General features: G+C 41.1%; 3 protein-coding genes across 5 annotated transcripts; 1 reads left to right on the top strand and 2 right to left on the bottom strand.

The window, feature by feature from the left end:
• Positions 1 to 4,272: 4,272 nt before the first annotated feature.
• On the top strand, positions 4,273 to 10,061 carry LOC108111886 (SET domain-containing protein SmydA-8). Of its 2 annotated transcripts, XM_017221521.1 has the most exons (6): positions 4,292 to 4,347; positions 4,431 to 4,605; positions 7,797 to 8,845; positions 9,021 to 9,143; positions 9,510 to 9,703; positions 9,764 to 10,061. In XM_017221521.1, the coding sequence occupies exons 2-6, from the start codon at positions 4,588 to 4,590 to the stop codon at positions 9,979 to 9,981; spliced, it is 1,602 nt and encodes a 533-aa protein (XP_017077010.1). In that variant the 5' UTR covers positions 4,292 to 4,347; positions 4,431 to 4,587; the 3' UTR covers positions 9,982 to 10,061. The 2 variants fall into 2 exon arrangements, 1 of the variants encoding a protein (XP_017077010.1); XR_001772604.1 differs by lacking the exons at positions 9,021 to 9,143; positions 9,510 to 9,703; positions 9,764 to 10,061 and having other exon boundaries at positions 4,273 to 4,618; positions 7,797 to 7,900.
• Positions 10,062 to 13,093: 3,032 nt separating this feature from the next.
• Positions 13,094 to 14,424, bottom strand: LOC108111841 (uncharacterized protein CG1552). 2 transcript variants are annotated; one of them, XM_017221447.2, is made up of 3 exons: positions 14,217 to 14,424; positions 13,900 to 14,014; positions 13,094 to 13,678 (listed from the first exon to the last, which is right to left on the bottom strand). In XM_017221447.2, the coding sequence occupies exons 1-3, from the start codon at positions 14,362 to 14,364 to the stop codon at positions 13,426 to 13,428; spliced, it is 516 nt and encodes a 171-aa protein (XP_017076936.1). In that variant the 5' UTR covers positions 14,365 to 14,424; the 3' UTR covers positions 13,094 to 13,425. The 2 variants fall into 2 exon arrangements, with proteins under 2 accessions (XP_017076936.1, XP_017076935.1); XM_017221446.2 differs by having other exon boundaries at positions 13,861 to 14,014; positions 14,217 to 14,422.
• A 3,988-nt stretch (positions 14,425 to 18,412) lies between these two features.
• On the bottom strand, positions 18,413 to 20,941 carry LOC108111843. The gene is made up of 3 exons (XM_017221449.2): positions 20,549 to 20,941; positions 19,551 to 19,671; positions 18,413 to 18,981 (listed from the first exon to the last, which is right to left on the bottom strand). The coding sequence occupies exons 1-3, from the start codon at positions 20,790 to 20,792 to the stop codon at positions 18,858 to 18,860; spliced, it is 489 nt and encodes a 162-aa protein (XP_017076938.1). The 5' UTR covers positions 20,793 to 20,941; the 3' UTR covers positions 18,413 to 18,857.
• Between the last annotated feature and the right edge of the window lie 2,086 nt (positions 20,942 to 23,027).

The raw sequence follows: 23,027 nt of genomic DNA, 5'->3' as shown, positions 1-23,027 counted from the left end.
GTAGTTATTAATCATGAAAAATCTCAACTTGCGTAACTCAAAGCTTAACTTCGAACATAGCTAAAAGAAAATCAACAACCCAAAGTACAAATTTTCTTGCCATCATTATTATGGGTAATGATTAGAGACCTACAGTTCGTAATCAAAGAAATGTCCTGCCTCAGCATCACCTATGCCTCCATAATGTGGCAAATAAATCCAAATAAAGAGCCTGAGAACTCATTTGAAATTTAGCACTGAAGGCGTATGTGAATCTGAATGCGAATGCGAATTCCGAATGCGAATGCGAATGCATTTACCTGAGAGTCAATTACAGTCAACTTAATGTTGGACTTGGCACTCTAGTCCTTCCGTCTGAGTGTGTGCGAAATTGGGAAGTGCAGTTAACTGGCCCGGACCAGACAATGGATATAGGATTCAGGTTGACATACTTGCATGGATTTCAAGGAACTCAACTGGGGAAGTGGGAAATAGGAAATGGGTAATGCGGGACAACGGGATGAGAGGTGAACTGACTGGAATGGAGTGACGTTTATGCTGACACTGAAAGTCATCAACAACAATATACAGTTTCAGCCGAAGTACACTTAGAGAAATATAATAAAATACTAAGAACTTTAAACAAACTTAAAGGATAGCCAAAACTTACTTACCAACTTCTTTAAAGATTTTCCATTTAAGTAAAGAAAATAATAACATTTTTTTAAACTTTCATCCTTCACTTTACCCCAATTTCTCCGAGTGTATTAGCGGCTTGAATCGCCTGCCCCGGCTGACTGGCAAATATTTGCCGCATAGGCAAACTTGTGCCACTGCCCCAGGACATCCCATCCACTTCATCCTGGTCTCCTACGATTTGGCCGCTTTTGTCGAAGGGTTCACTTTCCTTTTGGGGTGTCGCGCATTTGGCGCGCCTCCGGGCGAGGTAAGTGTTTCCTGGGGGTATGGGGGGTAGGACGAAGGATGGTAGAAGGCGTGCCAGAGTAAGAATGTCGAGGCGAGTCCTCGTGTGGATGTTGCATGCGTCTCGTTTCCGCTCCAGATCATAAACAAAGCGGACGCGTGCGAGGTTATGTACATAAATACATGCAAATTTGATGTCATGCCGTACAGTAGGGTCACCAATACACATGCATGTCGATGGAAGATGGAAGATTGTGCCCACATCCACCCACACCATCAGCATGATGATGCAGCACCCGCGGCCATTTAGCATTGCATACTTTTCGGCTGACTTGTCCACCTGAGAAACATCGAATGGCATTCTCTTTGAAAAATGACGTTTTCAAGTCAAAAAGTCTCGCATTTCTTTACAAACCTAAGCATTTAAGCTTCGTAGGTAAACAAAATAAAAACATTCTTTAATTCAGGCAAATATATATTTTATTTTATAGAGTTTTTGGGTAAACAAATCGAGAATAAATTACACAAATTGTTTACACAATTTGCCTGCCCTCTACCTATATACAAACTAATAATACAAAATAAGTTTAGTAATTATCTAAACGTTACTCTTTCACTTTTTCAATCAATTTTGTTTGTCATGAGTCATTTGTTTTTTTATTGATTAATAGTGGCTCTTAATTAAAAGCGATAAACGTTGAGGAGAATTTTTAATGACCTTTATTAGTCATTTAATATTCATAAATAAACATCATTTTTACCGACAACATTGAAATATTTTTATACAAAAACTTGTTGAAAGTTTTCGAAGTTTGGTTGAACTTTGATTAGTTCGATTTTATAACTAATTTTTTGGGTTTTTTTTTTAAGTTTTAAAAGGAAATTTCTTTCGCAAGAAAACATTTTTGCTTCTTTTTTAGCACCTTCCTGAAGAAATCTTTTAACTAGCATTAAGCAGCACTCTCCATCAACAGGGTAGCCACAATTCGAGTTGAGAAATCGACTGTCGAATCTAGATCATTCCCGATGCCGGTCTCATTGTTTTCCCTACTGCCCGCAGGCGAATGCAATAAAAACAATTAAAATCAGCAGCAGCAGCAGAAGCAGCAGCAGCAGCACAAAAAGAGGCAACATCGAGTGCAACTAAAAAGCTGGCCGGCGGCATCGTTTCAAAACTAATTGAAATGCCCTCGCACATAGAGATGAAAAATGGTGATGGGGAGAGGAAGAGGGAGAGGGAGAGGAAGAGGGGGTGTATTTGAATTGTGGATAAAATGGATGACGACTCTATGAACACTTCTGACACAACGAACAAACAAAATTGCATAAATCGCTAGAATTTTGTTGGGCAATTTTTGGGGAAAATATCAACAGGAAGCAGGCCCGGGACTTTGTTAAGTCGGCTTAAGTTGCCACTGACAGTGGCAGTTGCAGTTGCAGTTTTTGGTTGCAAAAGCAATTTTATTTATCATTCAACTCCGCTACCCAAAAGCACTTCATGGCCAAAGAGAATCGAGAACTTAGCCCCGCAGATATAAATGCGGCTGAGATTGGCTGGGGTGGGGGGTTTTGGATAGTTTGGATGAGGTGGGTGGGTGGTCATGGCATGGATTAGTGGGTGTTGGGCCAGGTGATGCAAGCACTTGGAATGCACATTTGCAAATATGTGTTTTGGCCACTTCTGACAGATTTCAGGTAAAAATAAATTATTAAATAGCCAAACGTGTGCTCGTGGATACTCCTGCATAAGTAGAGCCTGTTTGGGATGTCTTAACCAAGGGTTTTCCATCACAATGATGCCTAGGCAAGGTTAGATCTATTCCCTTTGTCTATTGGGTAGTTAATACAGCAATCTAAGTTAACTTTAAGCGAACTGGACACCTTAAACCTTAACTATATATTTTTGATATGGACAAGATCGGCATTAATAATGAATATTTCTAGCTTAAAAATATGCAAGATTTGCGTTTTAAAATCGCTATAAAAATATTAATATTTCCCAATTTTCTTCGAGCGTAAACTAAACCATTTTGTAAACCGCAAGCCTTCTTCTAAATATCTGGAATATTGACAATGAAATTCAAAATGTCCAAGTCAAAATTATTGAAAGTTTAAAAAGCAAACGCTACATGGGCCACCTCGTATTAAAAGTAAAGGGTGGCCCACGAAATGTTTGCGTTTTCTTCGAGCGTAAACTTAACCATTTTGTAAACCGCAAACCTTCTACTAAATATCTGACTTAATAACAATGAAATTCAAAATTTCAAAGTACAAATTATTGAAAGTTCAAAAAGCAAATGCTACATGGGCCACCCCGTATTAAAAGTAAGGGGTGGCCCACGAAATGTTTGCGTTTTCATCGAGCGTAAACTTAACCATTTCTTAAACCGCAAACCTTCTACTAAATATCTGACTTAATGACAGTGAAATTAAAAATGTCGAAGTCAAAATTATCGAAAGTTCAAAAAGCAAACGCTACATGGGCCACCCTGTATCAAAAGTAAAGTGTGGCCCACGAAATGTTTGCGTTTTCTTCGAGCGTAAACTTAACCATTTCGTAAACCGCAAACCTTCTACTAAATATCTGACTTAATGATAATGAAATTCAAAATGTCAAAGTAAAAATTATTGAAAGTTCAAAAAGCAAACGCTACATGGGCCACCCTGTACTTTTAATTGCCTAAACTCTTTGCAATTCTTCTATCAAAATTCACAAAAATCACATTGAGTTTTCTAAATATAAATATTCGAAAACACTTTTTCTGACATCCAAATTTTATAATATAATTCAGCTAACATTGACAGGCATATAAATAAATAAATTTGATATTTGACATTGCAAGTGCAGCTGACAAAACATCATTATTCTATCATATCAAAACTAAAAATGTTTATTAAGATTTCAAGCTGACATATTTTTGAAAACATTAAATTCTATATATTTCTCCTCCAATGTGCAATGATGCAACGTTCTCTCGCTTAAATAGTGCCGCTTAATCGTGTGCCGCCAAAAGTTGAAATAAAATTGATTTATTTCTGGCCTGCCAAGAGGAACCAAACAAATCCAATGAGCGGGGCGGCGGGGGGAAAATCGAAAAAAAGGAAGGAAAATGTGAGTGCTCGATGGTGATATATAGTATATGAGGCGTTTAACTCATCTTGACAGTGGCATTGAGGTGCCGCGAACTTTTTAATCAGATGGTTTGGGCATGGCTCTCAGTGGACTTGTGGCCAAAATGTTTTCAATATCATAAATTTTTAAAAATATCAAATGTCAGTGTGTGTGTGTGTGAGTGTGGGGTGGCCGGGTATGTTAAATTTGAATTTGAATGTGTGCCAACAAGTTGGGCGTAGCGCCGTCTCCCGATTTTCGACGTCCGACGTTCGACGACAACTCGACAGTTGCAATTTGTGCGTCGCGGTTCGAACAACGCGTGGCAAGAAGTATTATTTATTTGTTGTTGTTATTGTTGTTGTTTTTACTTACTCTGCAATCTGCTGACACATATATTCGATGCGATTTACAGGCACAATTAATTGACGAGTTGTTAAACATATCTATTAAATGCGTTCGGGCCTTTAAATAACTCGTGTGCACCGCGTAAAAATTATCAATTAAAATCAATTAACAAGCAACGAGCCGGCGGAATAAAATAAAATCAAATTTAAATACAAATAAAAGCGATGCCGGGAAGAAAAAAAGTAAACACCGCAGGTAGCGCTGTGGGGAGGGCGGTCATGGCAATGGGCAGTGGGTAGTGGGCGGATGCATAATTAAAAATTAATTTACCACACAGACAACAGCAAATAGTAACACAGTGAAATGAAAAGCACATTTACATACACACAAAGAAAAGTTTTGTTTTTTTTATCAAAAATTTCTTATAAAATATAGAAAATTTGAAAACTTTTTGATATATCTTAGATCTTGGAAAATCCATTCTAAAAACAAAAAAAACAAAACTTATAATTTCAAGATTTCAAAAATGTTTCCCCCCCTGCTTGTGAAAGAGAACTTTTATTGACCTGCCCTGGCAAACAAGGCCCATGAGTAACAATCACGGCCCGATCCCATGTTGCCACATCGAGTGCTGCACTATAATCGGAGCCCAGCCCATAAAGTCGTATAAAAATTCCTGAAAGGCCGCAACAACCACCCGACAAAACAACACAAATCTATTTTGGATATTCTGTGTTCACTTTTCGCCTTTTCCTATATGCCTTTTTCACGTATTTGTTTTGTGGTGATCAAAAGGAAATCGGAGAGTAAAAACCACTGTGCCGGGTGGTGCGGCAATAGGGTGGTGGTGCGATGCCGCATTGTTGTGTTTTGTTTTATTTATAACGGAACGCAATGTGTGCTCGGCAATTCGGATATTCAAAAAAGAGTCGCCGCCTATAAATAAGTCGGATATGAATGAATCCGATATATGCAGGCGTTGAGAGAAGCCAGAAGTATGGAAATTGATTTTTCCACTAGCCATATATCATTAACCGATCGGTTAGCTCAGCTCAGACAATGGTCGGTAATATATCACTACTGGGTTTGCCCTGGCTAGCCACTCAGCATCTCCATCCGCTGGCATCTCCATATGGCCAAGGAAATGTGCCACAAATTATCAAAGATATTCCCTTAATTCGAAGTAATCAGATTCGGTTTTTATGCCAGAGCCTTGTCAACATTTTAAAACCTGAAAAAATGCATTTTAAATGTTTCAACAAGGTGGGGAATAGCTTTCTATAGTCGAATTTTAGATACCCTATGAGGTAAACTTAAGTAAGTTGATAGTTCTTAGCATTTAGTAAGCATTTTAGACTAGCAAACTGGAATATAAGGCCAACTTCTTCACATTTAACACCTTAAAATGAAAACTTTTGTTAAACATAAATCTAGAATTTGAAACAAATTTCGTTTTAAGTCTACAATATCCACTGCCAGAACTTAATAACGAACTTAATCAGTTTATAGTGGCTTAACCAATGCTTTTAATTGGCCGATAAATATGCACAGATTTATTTGCGTAAGTCTTGGGTCCATTAAAAGCCTGATTAACAGTCAGTCCCTTTGTTTATTTTACCAAAGTGAATTAAGTAAGGCAAAACTCAAACAAATTATTTTACAATTTTATGATAAATGTATATACAGGGTGGCCCATGTAGCGTTTGCTTTTTGAACTATCGATAATTTTGACTTTAACATTACAAATGTCATTGTCAATATGCCAGATATTTAGTAGAAGGTTTGCGGTTTAAGAAATGGTAATGCTTACGCTCGAACAAAGCGCAAATATTTCGTGGGCCACCCTTTACTTTTGATACAGGGTGGCCCATGTAGCTTTTGCTTTTTGAACTATCGATAATTTTGAGTTTGGTATTTCGAATGTCATTGTCAATGAGTCAGATATATAGTAGAAAGTTGGCAGCTTACAAAATGGTTAACTTTACGCTCGAAACGCTGGAAAATATTATTTTTCTAACGATATTAAAACGCAAATCTTCCGTGGGCCACCCTATATAAGAGTGTATATTAATCAAAAATAAGTAGATATAAAAAGTAAATAAAAAAGAAAGAATAAACACCTCTCTTCCTAACTCTTCTAATACCAAACTCATTTTGATTATTAAATAAAAGACTAGAAGAGACTAGCAAAGACTAGCAAAGACTAGCAAAGACTAGGCTAGACCAAAAATAATAAATAAATATATGGCTAGAAATTGGCAAGAATCCAGTATGAACTCGTACTATATGGAATGAGCCAATTTACATATGTACTAAATGCAATTGTATGGCTAAAAGTAGATTTTGGCAAAGACTCACAATAGGCGATGCTAATTTTGTAAGACATTTCCAAAGAGATGTCTGTCAGCCAAAGGAAATGTTAACCAAAAACTAAGCAGATATTTATTCTTATTAAATATTTCTCTGAAGTGAATTTGAAAGAATTGTTTTTGAATTTTTGGTTATTAATTGGTGGCTTGAAGGGCGGTGAGTTTGGTAAAAAGAAATCAAAGGAAATGCCTGTCAGGCAAAGGAAAATTTCACATAAAACGTAGAATATTTATACATTCCTTAGATTTTTGTAGATTATTAATTAGAGAAATGTTGAGGGGGAAAATGTGAGAAAAGTTTAAAAAATAAGTGCTAGTATTAAACTTTAAAAATATATTTTTGTTATAATTTTGTTTTTACATATTTTTTGGGAAATTTAAAGGAAGGTTTGAAGTTGTGAAAGAAATTTGGCTGTTTCTTAGACTTTTCTTAACTGAAACGAGAATCATTTTCATGTTTGCTTAATTTATCACTTAAGTCTTTTAAAAAGCAGTTTTAATAATATAAAAATTTATATAAAGTTTGAAAACTAGCAAAGAGAGGGAATTTTTAAGAGTAAATAAAACTTTTAAAGACATTTTCCCAAAAGAAAGCTAAAAGTCTCAAAAAATATAAAAACCTTAATTTTTCCACTTTAAATCAAAGCTAATTAACCATTAAAATTCCCAAAAAGTTACCATTTTTATAGTATTTTTTTAAAATTTTTGGTTTAAAAAGAAGTCCTTGTCCAAGGATCTTGTCCCGATGCCTGTCCGTTTGAGCCAAATCGATTGGAACAACTCGATGTGTGGGCGGCGTGCAAACTAGCACCTGTTGCGGCCAGCTGAGTGGCATTTAATTGCCAGCTGTTGACAACGGCCCAGAAGGTGGGCGGGAGGTGTGGCCAACCATGGGTCATTCAGACAGTGGGCCATGGGTTGGAGGGGGGTTGGAGAACGAGGAAGTGACAGTGGGCCGAACCAGTGATTAATGAGCCAGAGCAGGAGACAGCAATTAGAATACAATTAGCAACGGACGCCGTCACTAATGAGTGCTCTCATCTCTTTGGCTTGTGCTCCCACAGAATCACCACAAGAACAGCAACAGAGCCAGGCATCCAAGGGGTCAGCAGTCGAAGGACAGCAAACAGGACCAGCATGACAGCCAGCCGGAAAGGGAGGAGAGTCCTTTGCCGGCTGATAAAGAACAGCCGTTTCGTGTTGCCCAGTCGGAGATATATGGCCGATATCTGGTGGCCAGCAGACAGCTGGAGGCGGGCGAAACACTGATCCGTGAAGAGCCCTTGGCCATTGGGCCGTGTGTGAGCGGTGATCCCGTATGCCTGGGCTGTTATCAGCCAGTGTCCTTGAAGCCACAACAATATCGTTGTCCTGGCTGTGCCTGGCCACTCTGCAGCAGCACATGTTCGGGAATCAAGCACCGACATGGCCATACCGAAACCGAATGCCAACTGTATGGAGAACGACGGGCGGTCGCCGGCGAACTGCTGACGGATCGCGCCGGTCCGGCGGAAGTGCGGGACCTCTACGAACTGGTAATGATCGTGCGCATCCTCCTCCTGCGCCAGCACGATCCGGAGCAGTTCGACCTGATCGCCCGCATGGAATCGCATACGGAAGAGCGTCGCCAGAACGAGGTCCTATGGCGGCACTACGAGGAGAAGGTGGTGCAGCGGTTGCGTGTCACATGGAAACTGGAGGATCTGGAGGCGGAACAGGTGCACGAGGTGTGCGGAATACTGGACGTCAATTGCTTTGAGATCGGCCAGAATGGCGCCAAGGCGCGGACGCTATATCCGAGCGCCTTCCTGCTCGCGCACGACTGCACCCCCAACACGGCGCACACGGACGATCCGAGGTCCTTCGCGATCCTGCTGCGCACCTCGCGGCGCGTGCGCGAGCGGGAAGCGCTGACGCTCAGCTATGCGTACACGCTGCAGGGCACCCTCAAGCGGCGCGCCTTCATGCACGAGGGCAAGCTCTTCTGGTGCCGCTGCCGGCGCTGCGCCGATCCCCGAGAGCTGGGCACGGACTGCAGTGCCTTGGTGTGTTCCGCCTGCCGGGCGGGATCGGTGCGTGCGGTGGATCCTTTGGAGCAAACTGGCGATTGGGCGTGAGTAGTATTAGGAATGGTGGGCAGTGATGGGCCGGGGCACAATAATCTGATTAATCTGAATATGGAAAAAAAATCATTGAAAAACCCAAACAAAAATTCCAACCCATCACTGAGAGAGACTAGGAGTTAGTTAACCCCTGGGCTGACCTTTTCTTCACCCTCTCCAACTTAGCTGCGACCGCTGCTCCCATCGCATTGTAGCCAAGGATGTAGAACGGCAGTTGGACCGCATCAACGATGACCTGGAGGCCATCGATGTCCACGACATTCCCGGACTGGAGAACTTTCTCCTTAGGTGCGTGGATCGGTCGAGCAAACTGCCTATCAAATCTTTACACATTGACGAAAATAATTCTGCACTTACATATCTTACATAAGCTTTAACTAATTTGAAGAATCATTTTAGCCCGATTCGGTCGATCAATCAATCAATCAATCAATCAATCAATCACAAAATGGAAAACATGGCTCCCTAATCCGAGTGCGACTGCTTTGCCATTTCGCTAGAAATGAAAATTCTTGATCTTAATGCTAACTTTTTCGATTTTCTATCATTTTAATCTTCAATCGATTTCGATATGAACTTGACATGAAGCTGAATAATAATATACCTTTCCCATTACTTTCTTCCGTGATTATCAATCAACCAATCCTCCTGCAGGTATCGGGATGTCCTGCGACCCAACCACTACCTCCTGCTCTCGGCCAAGTACTCGTTGTGCCAGATTTACGGACGGATCGAAGGATATTTACTGCCACAGATGTCGCCGCAGGATATTGCTCGCAAGGAGAGTTACTGCCGGGAGTTCCTGGAAATCGTCGATGTACTCGATCCGGGACTAACGCGTCTGAGAGGTGCCTCTCTTAACTTATTACCTTATGAATACCTTTAACAAAATGAATTTCTACTTTTAGGACTCATCATGTATGAGCTTCATGCCCCCGTTATGGTTCTGGCCCAGTCGGCCATCCAAAATGGACAGATCTCAAGGCAAGAGTTCCAGCGGCGACTCAAGGAGGTGGTGAAGCTGCTCCAAGTTAGCCGGGATATATTGTGCATGGAGCCCGAAGGATCCACGGAGCACGAGATGGGACTGGCAGCAGCCGATGCCCTCAGCAAAATGGGTTGCTAGCCAAGAACTATTGCAAAAGTTTCACTGAGTTTTATTGAAAAAGGAAAATGTATCTCAAAATAAACATAGCAGTTAGTCTATCTTTTTTTTTTGTGCTTTTTAAAATGTTTTCTTATGGATAAAATATTAATATTAAAAATACAAATATGAAATATTACTTAAACATTTTTATTTGGCTTAAAAACTTATTTCAAAGATTTCAGTTTCCCCTCCCACTGCCTGCGGAATGGAGTTATACCGCTCACTGCAAATCTGTCTCGTCATTATTGATTCCAAACTTCAACTTCATCCAAAAGTTATTCAAAGCTCTCTCTCTCTTCAGCCTCTCCCTTCCCTGCTCCAACTGGACCATCTTTTCTTCTGCCTTGGCAATTTTTTTTGTTGAAGAATGTCAATAAGGGAAAACTCAAAGTGCTCCCGCCGACAACTCAACAGTTTTTGAGTTCAGGCCAGAGAAAAGTCCGCGACGTCTAATTGTGCGCTTTGGAAAAACTGGAAAAGTCGGCAAAGTCCGGGAGGAGCCAAGCGGAGAGTGGAGGCGAAACAAAGGAAAGTCAAAATCCATTCGGGATGCTGGAACTGAAGCTCAACCAGAAGTTTTTTATCCCAATGTTAATTAATGGACATTTTGACATTTCACTCGATTCAAGCGAAGGTCGCCATGACGGCAAACGGAATCGCGTTCAGTCATTAAAATTGTCAGAAAACAACCACTTACCAGATGCCTTACAAAGTCACTGGCTTAGGGTACAAACATATCCCTGAACTAGCCATAAAATCCTTTTTGTCTTGAGGAGATTTTCTCGATTTTCCCCTAAAAAAAATAACAGAGACTATTATGAATGCATTGAATTTTTATAATCATCCACAATGTACACGGCCACATGCAGATAAAGTACACACGCACACACACATAGCTGCACTTTTCGCTGCCGTCTGCAGGTATGACGACAAAGGGGCTGCAACGCGCCCCACAAATCACCAGCCAGTATGTAGAAAAGTATTTATGTATATGTGTAAGAGAGCATACAGCCATGTATATGACATCAGCAAGGACATAAATGAAACAAAAACATCAAAGAAAACGATGTACGCTGAAGACTAGATGCTCTGTAGAAAGGGCTTATTGATGATTAAGGGGAAAAATCAAAGTAAAAGAAGTTAAAAAATCTTTATACTACCATATATCACTATATCTTTATACTACTACACCAACAAGAAACTCAAAGTTTTCAGTTTAAAATTCTAAAACAAGAAGCTAAGTCAAAAACAAGTCAAAGTATCTTAAGGATGCCCTTAGAATATGACTGGAAAACTGTTATTTCTCAATTTTCCAGACAGACTCAAAGTTCAAACTCGTTGTACTAATCCATAAGCTCTGTCGCCTTGAATGGCTGTGGTGGAAAAGCGGCTAGAACTAAAAGCGTACGATAAATATAAATTGCATTGTGCAATAATCTTCAAAGTGCAACAAAGTAAGAAAAAAAACAACAACAACAGCAACAGCAGTTGCAACAACAATGGCTGCAAGAAGGACGACAAGGCGCCCCGCATACACTCACATGTTTTGGGGGCACAATGAGATGGTGCCGCATAAAGCCACATAAAAAATAAGACGATGGCCGGGAAGGCATGAGGAGGTATGAATCCCAAAGCCCAGGGTATGGCAGCACAAAAAGTAAACGAGGCGGTGGATATGGTGGGTGGAGGACCAGTCCAGGGGGACTATCAGGCTCTGGATTCCCGGATCTGGTTCTGGATCTGAGGTAATGTTTTTGCCACAAAGCCAAGGACATTGACGTGGCAGCCAAAAAGGAGTTGGGAGACATTGTTGAAAGGAAAGCCAGTCAAATGTTTGCAATTTTCCATTCCCGTAGACCTGATTTTGTTCTCTCTGTGTAAGCAAAAGGCCGACAAAGTACAGTTGTGCTCGATGGGCAATCGGTTTATCGGTGATTAGAGGGTTTTAACTTCAATTTTAGGCATTTCTGTTTTTAAATTTGGTAAAGCTTTTAAGTTTTAATGTTATCTTTTAAGGAATTTCTTGAATTTTTAATAATCTCTTAACTTTACAAACTTTATAAGCCGGAGAAAAGCTTTAAATATCGTCCAGAATTTTTCATATTAAATATCAATACCCCTCGCATAATGAAACCAAAGTCTTACCGCATCGGGTATTAAGTATGTATAACCCCCACTGGCAGACGCCACTGCCTGAGACCGCAACATTATGGCAGCTAACGGTGAGCCGATGATGCCGAGTATCCTTTGTATTTACTGCAGCGCCACAGTAAGGCAAGGATACAGCAAGGATGGCAGCCACTGCTACTGCCACTGCCACTGCCACTGCCAGGACAAGGACAAGCCACAAGAACAAGTGCAGGAAAGAGAGGAAGAAGGCAGGAAGAAAGAAAGGAGAACGAACGCTCAGCTCGACACTGGCTATCAAAAGTGTTGCTTATTAAAATAAAATTTATTGCTTGTTTGCAGATAAAAATGAAGACAGAAGCACGGCCAACCAAGCTCTGCAGCTACAGCTGCATCTGCTCCATAAAAGTGTTAAAACGATAAGCGGAAACAGGAAGCAGCGCTGCAGGATATATCGCCTCCCCATCTTTGCCTCAACCATCTACACTCCTTCTACTGCCATCTGGAATCTCAGTACGAGAAGGACAGCTCTTGAGAGACCCCAAAAACTACCCTAATGAGGATAGTCGGGGCAAAAAAGGGCTGCAGCTACTTGGTCACGGCCCCTGAACAGCAATAGAAAAAAAATGAAAAAAAAAGTCCATCAAGTCCGTCCAAGACCCTTTCGAGAGCCTGTCTAGACGAAGGACCAAAGGAGTGACAGTTTCGATTGGAAAGCTAATGGCAGCCCAGCCAAAGGGAAAACCAAGGTGACACTCGGACAGATACGAAAGAAGAGGCTGTAAACGCAGTAAAAAGAGTTTGCCTATGCTGAAAATTATTATCTAAGATAGACTGCAATTCAATCTTCTAACAAAGCTTGACCCTAATTTACAGGAATGTTAAACACAGAAAGCGTAAGGACTAGCTATTCCATCTTCTTTAGCAACTTCTCTGCTCTAAATATAATCAAAAAATCCACAAATTCTAAATTTAATATCTATATTTCCAGATTAATACAATCTCAAGCCAGCAAAAACAATATAGTTAGAAAGTTTCCCTAAAAGTCAAGCAACTTAATTCGGAAATCAAGTTAACATCTTAAAGAGCTTGTCCTATACCAGATATTATATATATTATATCCTACATTATAGCCTATATTTTGAGATTAATAAAAGCGAAAACAATGTCGTGATGACCCACAACTCCTTGTCTTTTGGGCAGAGAAGTACAAGTTGACCAGTTCACAAATCGCCGTATAATTTGATTTGCTGTGATATCCTCGCATCGTCCTTGTTTTGGCCAAAAAAACTGCGCCTAGTAGTTGTTGTAGACGAACTCACTGAGGAGTGAGTTGTTGGGACCATCGCCGCCAGTGGATCCACCACCAGGGGATCCCGCGGAGCCGTCCTGTTTGTTGCGCAGCAGGCGGTGACGGAAATGCATGGTGCGCAGGCGCTGCATCCGACGCTTCAGGTTGCAATAAACCGGACAGCAGTCGGGGAAGGGCTTGTACATCAGCTCCTCCTCATCGCCCTGCTCGCACTGGTCGGGCAGGATGTCCAGGCAGCTGGAGGAGACATAGAAGGATAGACATGGGGGCATTAGTTCAGATTCCCTCAAATGGAACGATTCTTTTGGGGACAAATGGATGGGTGTACTATAACATGCTCGGGGGGATTGAGGGGGGGATTGAGGATTGAGGGTTGTGGTGCACATGCTTAACTATATAGAATTGCATTGGTCAACTACTCATTCGGCCTAGACATTTTTTCCACTACGAAAATAGACCTGGAGCGAGGCATTATGTGGTTGTTCTCGCAAAAGAGATTCGAGCACAGGCTCAGCAATACGAGGCGGCGGGGCAGGAACTTCGACTGCTCCCACATGCAACGGCGAAAGGTTCCTGTATGGAAAAATGGAGATGAAGAAATGCTGTTATTTATATAATTTAACAAGTTTATAAGCTAACAACTATTAATATATCTTTAATAAGTTAACAAGTTGGAAAGTTACAAAATTTCCTCTTCTCGTGTTTCTTGACCCTTTCTCTCAGTGCACAAAGCACTAAGTTTTGCCTTCACATGGCAAAGAAAAGGAAAACTCACGCAGCACACTGTTGTCATTCTCGCCGGAATCCTCCTGTGTGTTGTAGTTGCGCTGCAGCTGGTAGGTTTTCATATGGAACTGGCCAAAGCCAAGGACACCGACTAGGGCCAGGCACAGCAGGACAAAGATCTTCTCCAGCTGGTACATCTCGGTGACTCGGCTGGCTGGTACAAACTACGCGCTAAGCTCACACCATGCCATAATCCCATAATGTCACACAGACCAAAAGTCATCGTACATGGGCATTATTTAGTCGGCATTACGTATACGCAACGTCTGACGGCATTCACATTGCCCAGCCACTGAGTGTGTGTGTGTGTGTATGGGTAGTTAAATTGGCGTTTGTTCCACGGCACTTGATTAAATCAAGAATAAAATTGCAATGCAAATTTTGCGTTTTACCCACCGACGATGTTCATGTCCCAAGCTCTCGCCCATGATTAATGCCCCCCCACCCCCTCCTCACCCAATCCAATCCAATCCAATCCAATCCGCTCCAATCCAAGTACAAATGTGTTGATGATGTGTTGCCCGTGCAATGCGATGGGAGAAACCAACCCAGATTGGACCCAAACAGTTTGTCATAATAATCGTTTCTTTTTTTTTTAACTTTTTGTTTTCGTTTCCAGCAAATCGCAATAATGTCAAGTGCAAGTTGTGTGTTTGGCCCACTGGAATAACAATATCACATGGAAATTTCAAAATAAACAGAACGTTTATGGTGGGGATACGTTGAATGTTTTACAAAGTGATGCGAAAATTCCATAACTGCTGAGTAAAGAATAAAATTACTTTTCTAAAATCTGAAATATACTACTTAAAAGGTTGAAACCATTAAAAAACTTCTCTTCATTTCAAAATCTCACACTAATATTGCTTATTAAGCAGTTGATTTAATATCAAGTTGACTGCACTTTGACCCATGTGAGATGAGTTCAGTTTAGGGAACTTCTTAAGGCCAATCCCCCTCGTATTGCACTCTCGAAATGCGAGTACTTGCAACCCATCTGTTTCTTGCTTCTTGCCCTTTGCCCCTTTTTATGTCACTGTTGCGGGGCGTGGCTTGTCAACTCATTAGCTGGGTTCTTAATCCCCCATCTCCTCCCTGTGGACACATCGCCCTGCCAACAACCTTAAGTAGCTTAAAAGCTTTTTTCCTAGCTGTCCCATGCAAGCAGCAGCAGTCCACGAGCGAAAAGGAAAACTTCAGCGATGCATTAGGAAACAATGTCTTAGATGGTTTTATATTTTTTTTTTTTGTCTTTTCTTATTGGCAATATCATATGAAGTAGCTTTAAAAAAAGTAGGGGAACGATCGGAAATGGTGGGAAATCAACTGCCAGTTGGTCATTCGTTTTTATAAGCCATCTTTATGGCAAGCTAGCTGACTCCTTGACTAATTGCTTGATGTTTTTTAATGTTTCCCACAACTGCAGTTGACCACCGACGGCATTGACTGGTGGTATCTGCTCCACCGACACTGGGAAATCTGTTGCACTCACCTCAAGTTGCCCAACTCCCAAGCTCCCCAGGGCACATGTGCTCCCCAGTTTGGCCCGGAAATTATCAGTGGTGCCTGGGACTTGGGACTTGGGACTGACTGGGGGGATTAGCCCAAAGTTTTTGGTGGCAGCTGCTTTCAGCAGTTGGTCTGCGGCTGGAAGCCGGTAACTGGATAACTGTCTAAGGGAGGAGGGAGAGCAAGTAGAGCAGGCAGAGGAACTGCATCCAAGGCAGCCACAAGCTGCAGCAGAATGGAAAGTAAAAGTTGCATCTCGGCGTCCACGAATCGCTGCACGCACTAATACTCAAAAACTTTGCGAGTAAACGCGGCAGAAGTGGAAAACAACATTTTTGAAAACTTCGACTGGCAGTTGGAGAGAGACGAGTCGAGACTCGTTGGGAAAACACTGGCATTTTCCCTTTAGCTGTTACCCAGATCTCTAGATCGAAAGGAATAAGAGAGAGAGAGAGGGGGGCAAAGGGAACGACGCTTTATTTATACTCGGTCGTACACTTTCAACTGTCTGAAAATCGTATAAATAATTTCTTGGCTTCTTTCTTCTTTTGCCATTTTTGAAGCATGCACTAACGAAAATGATTACAAACTTTCCCAAATGACATCGTAAAAAGTTAAATAAGTTTTCAGCCAGTGGGGCCTGTTCAGCAGCAAGTGGGCAAAACGACACGCTAAGTGCTAGCAAATTCCATGCGTAATTGCATTCTGAATATTTATTTGCCGGAGTTGCAACACAACTTGCAGCTCAGTTTAGTTTTGAGTTTTACCCACATTATTCAGGGCTGACGTATGCGAGTTAACGTTTTTTGGCACACCAAATTCCCCCATTGCTATCTTTTCTTTTTATATATATTTTTTTTCTTTTTGGCTTGGAAATCTCAGCTCAGCTCACATCACGTATACGCAACGTAGCTCTCTAGAATTAGCTGGGGCGATGTGAAGTACGCAGGTGAGGCTGGCATTCAGAAATCACCAGGGAGATGCCTTAATTTAATTTATTAGGACTTTTCTCATGTACTTTGCGGGCATACTTGCGGCGGTTTTTGGAATTAATCATATTTCAGGTTTGTTCGCAAACTTTTCATATTTTTAATATCACGAATACGCCGCGTTGAACATGCATGGATCAAGTTGGGTTCCGTATGTTCTAAGGAAACCCGCTCTGATTTAATTTATTTGTTTTAATGCATTCTCAAGTTTAAATTTAATCATAATATGTTTTAGAAGTGGAACTTTCAATATCAAGTTAAGGCTTCTTTGGGTTTCAATTTTGGGAGAAAACCTCTCCGAAAACTATTTTTTTTATTTAAACTTCAATTAACGCAAGTTGAAGTTCTGACTTTCCCTATTAATAACCCATTGTGAAAATATTAGAATTAACTTTAAACAGACAAAGTGCCATAAATTTCGAAACGCCAGTTCACAAAGGCATTTCCCACACCCACTAAAGTGCCTGGCCGCAGCCACCCCCAACACTCCTGCCACACTGTCCAATGCCCGACCAAAGCTGCTGGATCCTGCTGTGTTTTATATTTAGAGCAGGCAACAATTAAGTTTGTAAAAGTTAAAAGTTTTCCAGCGACAACATTGTCTGCGACGACCTTTTGTTTGCACGTGGCTGTTATCCACTCACTTTTCTCCCCGCCCTTCATCTCCCTTTCTATACCCGCTTACCCCATACCATTCCAGAGTTCCATTCCGCTTGGCCAATTCCACTAAGCCACATCCCTGCCGCTGCTGCTAGACCAACTCGGGAATCCTTCGAACCACTCGATGGGCGGCTGCTCCATGGGGCGTGGGGCATGCTGCGTGGTGGGGGGAGATTCACCTGGACGTGTTGTTGTGGAAGGCGTAAACTGTATTTTTATGACACTAAGCAAACAATTAACTCAAGCGACTAAGCATAGGTAAGGGGAATCCAAGTACACTGGCAAATTGGAATAGAAAATTCCTCAATTTAAAAGAAAATTTATTCGAATTTTGAGCTCTCTCTTTCTGTAGTAATAAACTAAAAGAAGACTTAACTTAAGTTGTTAAATAAAATATCAAAAAAAAAGAAACAAAAAAGTTTGTAAATGACTTCTTCGAGTGTAAAGGTAACCATGGAGCCATGAATAAGGGGAAAGCTGCCAACGGCTGGTGCCATCCGCCAAGACAATGGACAACAGATATCGCTGTTACCCCGCCCACTTCCGTTTCCCCCCTTCCTCGCGAAAACGGACACTTTCTGGCACGCCCCCAAGGCCCAGTTTGGTTACTTTATTTTTGGGCCCAAGTCAATTAGAATGCTAATTTGTATGCAAATATTTGTGAATTGAATGAGGTTGTCTTGTGGGTGGCTAGGGCGTTGACACCCCTCCAGTAACCTCTAGTAACCAGTTTTCAGTATACACTAACCAACCATCCAACATTCAGCATCCAAAATCCAGTATCAGTATCTGGTCCTTTGTCCCATGCCCTTTGTTTATTTGTTTGTTTGTCCTTTATTACGAAACCGGAAATAAACTAAAAGCCAGCCAGAAAAGGGAAAGTGAAGGAAATTGCCTGCAGCTTGGCGCCAAGGCAATGAACACCTCTTACAGGATCTCCGGAGTCCTTTAAGTGGAAAGTGAAGAGCGGTCGCAAGAACCATTCATCATTGGACTCCAGGAGATGTGAGATTTTAAAGCAATCAGCCCGAATGATTGCCTGACCCTGGAGGCGACCATTTACATAGACCATTTGCAGGAGATGGGCTTAGATTGCTTAACTAAGATGGATGGATAGATGGTGGAAGGGCTATTAATATTATCTTGACGTAATGGGCAACTTAATTATAAAATAAATCACTTAAAATAGACAGAATTTCATAATTTCATTTCATTAACAGCAAACATTGTAAGGCAATTAACTAAAGAGAACACTCGAAGAGAAGTCGAAACCAACTCTTAATATTCACACTTTCGGCAGAGATAAAACGAATGCCTTGTTCTATGCAGTAATCCATATTTATTGAAGCATACAATTCTTAGTCACAGACTAAGTACTACAAAAAAAAAACGAAAAAAAAAAAGTGGAAAGACAATTCAGGGGATTGGGAAACGGAGTTCACACGCCGGTTAGCTGGCCATCTAGATGATGGTCAGTACTGTGGCTCCTTGCCGAAAAAGGAGAAGGTCTCGTTGCAACGAATCTCGTAGCAGTCCGGAAAGGATGTAAAGTGCCTCGATAAACGCAGATCGAATATGAATTCACAGTACGGGTAACTGAAAGTCAAAGAAAAAAGAGAAGGCAGAACAATATGTAAGCCAACAGGGTAGCCATTTTGGATGCAATGTTTGGAGTGTATGGAGTGCGGATGGGATGTTTGAAATGGTGCGGTGATGCATTCCATGCTGCGGATGCAAGAAATCGCTGATGAAATATTTATACCGATGGCGGAGAGCAAGTTTGCTCCTTCAGCCAACGACAAAAAAGAAGCCAAAACGTATCGAAACAATGCTGCCAGCCATTTTAATTGTTATGCAATTCAAATACCATATATATATATATATATATCTATATCTGGAAGTACTATAGGTATGTTAGTACGTCTCTGTGTGTGTGTGGGTGTTTGCCTGGAGCTCAAGTCCGAAAAGCAAACCCCAAGCTAAAGCCAAACAAGTTTATTTTAAAATGCAATTCACACTACAAAATAACAGAGGCATGCATAAATTGCAAATTGCATGTACTGGCCGGGTATTTTCAATGGCAATGGTTGGGTGTGCTTTATGGTTGTTCTTTGTGGGTGGCAAATGGGTGAGCATGGCGATGGGTGAGTGATTGCATAACTTACATTGGCGGAAACCAGAGAAAGCAGCGATATGTGCAGAGTATGCCAAAGGGTCGCTTAAATTCCCCGTCTGGCGTTTGAATCGAGCCGGAATTGTGCTTCCTCCAGCATTGTGATGCCCAGCCTGGAAAAACAGTAACGTTTAACAGTTATAACTGGAAGTTATTCATCAGTAGTAATAGGATTTGTGGGTATGAATGAGTATGTGTGTGTGTGTGTGTTTAATTGACTTATCTGTGTGTTGCGTAAGGACTTGAACTACCAATTAAGCCTAACAGTAAACTCATTCGATTTTCTCTTTTTGTCGTAGGGCTATGAGTTATGTGTTTGGTTACTTAACAGTTTTGATTTCGAACAAAGTCCTAGTTTGTTATTGTTATCCTCGGATTCGAAACTGAAGCTCAACGGGAGTACTTTGAAAGACATTACAGGGAAAGCACTTTAGGTAGTTTCAAAAGCAATCCAAATCAAGAATCTTTCTTTATTTTACTGATAGAGTTAGCTTTTTCGCAGGAGGACAAATTCCACAAACTAATTTATAATCCCAGTTTTTTACAAAGCTGTTGGCTAGGCATGATTTTATGTTTAAAAAAACATTTTTTAGTATTATTTTAAGATATAAAATAACATTTTTTTTTGGTATTTTTTTGGCGCACTTTAATTAAACAAAAATTTCAAAAGAAATATTTAACTCTTTTGTGACTAATATAGTAAAGAAATAAGTGGATTTTATTAAACTTTTTTCATGTTACGAAAACAATAAGCCGGATACATGGCGTATACGCAACTTGAGTTTTTCATAGAACCAATGACGTCACATGGACAACCATTGAATGTTTCACCACAAAAGACACAACCACTCAAAAAAAAAAAAAAAGACGACAACAACGTGATCAAAACAAAAAAAATTAGGCTTGCTGGGATGCTGGTATGTAGGGAAGATGGGCAGAAGGGAAGATGGGAAAATGGAAAAAAGGGAGAGCTGGTAGGAGACTACATACTTCCATAGTTGTAATCACATAAACAGCAGAGGATTAACAGCAGAATAAATGCGATTGTTGTGGTACTTTTGCGTGTGTGTATTGCAGTTATGGTTGCTTTTGTTGTTGTCGTTGATTTTGTGGCTCTTCTCGTTTTTTCTGTTATCGATTTGGCCATTGCACAACAATCGTAAACACATCCGTCGCCTTTATCAAAATCTGTATCTGTTCGAACCGTATCTGAAACTGAAACTAAGCCTGCCATTCAAACGACGCCTTTGGACGCCTTCTCAAAATGCCACGATGCGTTTGTTGTCTCGGCGCTGTTTTAACCGCCGCCAGCGATGGATGTTGCGAGTGTGCCGAAAATCGCCACCGATGCCACCGTATCAAAATGGGGCAAATAAACAAACGGGCAAAGAAATGCCACGAGTTTGAGCTGTTGTGCGACTAAATTGAAGCCAATTGATAAATTATCGCATGCCGCTGTATGGGTATGCGGCCCCAGCTGCCTTCTCCTTCTTCTTCTATATTCTGTACACCTCCTGTTCTCTAATATGATTACGGCACGGGGAGAAAACAGTCTCTAAATTTATCAAAAAATGTTATATAACAATTTTCTTAACTATTTTTTTGAGATTTCAGCTAACTGAATCTATAATATATTCTTAAAAAAAAGCTCTAAATATCGGCTGAGTATATAGTATTTGCTTCTTACCAAAAACCAAAAGTAATTCCAAAACTAAAAAAGCTACAAAAATGCCTTACTAGTGCTGCCTCGCGTTGGGCTATTTATAGCAAGCCATTTTGACAAGCTGTAATAAGAACTAAACTTATCATAAATTATAAAGATTTTCTCTCAGTGCATGCCCAGAGCAAGAGGGAGAGTCAGTCACACTTTGTCATCCTCGTTTTCCGTTTTCCGTTTCGGTTTCGTTTTCGGTTTCCATTTCGGTTTCAGTTTCGGCCACCGTTTCGGATCTCATGGGATTGTAGTTGCGGCTGTTGGCACCTTTTGTGTGGGAAATCAGTCAGCTATCGCTCAATGCGGGGGGGGTGAAGAGGCAGGGCTGGGGGTATGGAATGAGATGCGTTTTGGGGCGCTATGAATGCATAAGCTGAGGGAATGCAACATGTCTAGAGTATTTGCTAGGTCACTTAAGCTCGGCATAATCACTCAATCAGTCAATAAGATAATCAATCACTCTAATCAAATGCCTAATAGCTTGGTTATTATATGATTAAATGAGTAGAAAACTCTTTAGAAATGAGGATTTTGATGGCTAACAAACTCAAAAAAGTTCTTAGAAGTTTAGAAAAACATTTTAATCCAGTTTGAGGATTATTTCCTTACCAAAATTACTTATATCTATAAAATCTCATTAGTTTTAGGTATAAAATAAAAGATATTCTTCATTTAAGTTCCATATTTTTCAGAGAGTTGGTTGCCATAATAGATTATAATCTGCTTACATGGGCACTCAGCTTTCAGTTTGCCCCAGCAGATGGCTGCACGCAATCTAGTCGTAATGCGCAATTAATTTGTTTATAACTATTTAAAAATAATCTAATTCCCAGCCCCCAGAAATTGCCGTAATTTGCCAATCAACATTGAAATAGAAGCCACCGCCACCGCCACCGTCAACGCCAACGCACCCAATGCAATAAAGCTAACTACGCACTACGCATAGTTACCCCCAAAATGGGATCCAAACCGATCTTTTCCCACTGCCAAAGACCCCCTCCAACATCCACTATAACCGACTATATATACTCGTTATACATATAGTGATATAAACGCACAACGACCACGACCCAAATCCCAGTTACAAATACTCTGACAGATCCGAAACAAACAAAATCGAGTTGATCTTCTGAATTGTGGTGCGGGTATGGGTCCGGGGTCCGTTGGCCTTCAGCGATCAATGCCATTTCGTTTGATTCCATTAAAGTGCGGCCCCATCTGGGGCCCGGGCGTGTGAGTTGGTGGCCCCTTCTCCGCTTTGGAATTTCACAACCCACTCAATGTGGGTTCTGGAGCAGTTAGTTGGTCAAAGAGATGGAGAAGCTGAAGCCCATGGAGTATAGGGGGGGAGGGGGGAAATGGGAACCCTTTTTAGCCCCACTGGCACAGGTGCGCGAGTTAACAGCTCCATTGACTACAGCCACATAATTTATCTTATTTTTAGCCAGCACCTGACAAAACACCTCCCCCACCCCCCCAACTAACACCATTCCATGACCATGCCCTCTACTCGGAAAACTGGATACACAAATTTTCAGGAAACGCTTTGGCATAACTTTGACTGGCTTATAAATGTCGAACGATTTATTTGCGGCTGTTGGCGTGGGCCAGGAGTTTAGGTTCAGGTACAGCCATTCCCCCAACGCCATTGCCAAGTTTGGTTAACTCCCCGCGACTCTCCCCTCCCGCTCTTTAAACCTCCGATTTTAGCCATCAAGTTGAACGGATATATCGCTTTTAACCGGGCTAAAAGCT

The sequence above is a fragment of the Drosophila eugracilis genome, unplaced genomic scaffold (genome assembly GCF_018153835.1).
Source record: "Drosophila eugracilis isolate 14026-0451.02 unplaced genomic scaffold, ASM1815383v1 contig_2155, whole genome shotgun sequence".
Classification (NCBI taxonomy): Eukaryota; Metazoa; Arthropoda; class Insecta; order Diptera; family Drosophilidae; genus Drosophila; species Drosophila eugracilis.
This window is presented reverse-complemented; position numbering and strand designations above follow the sequence as displayed.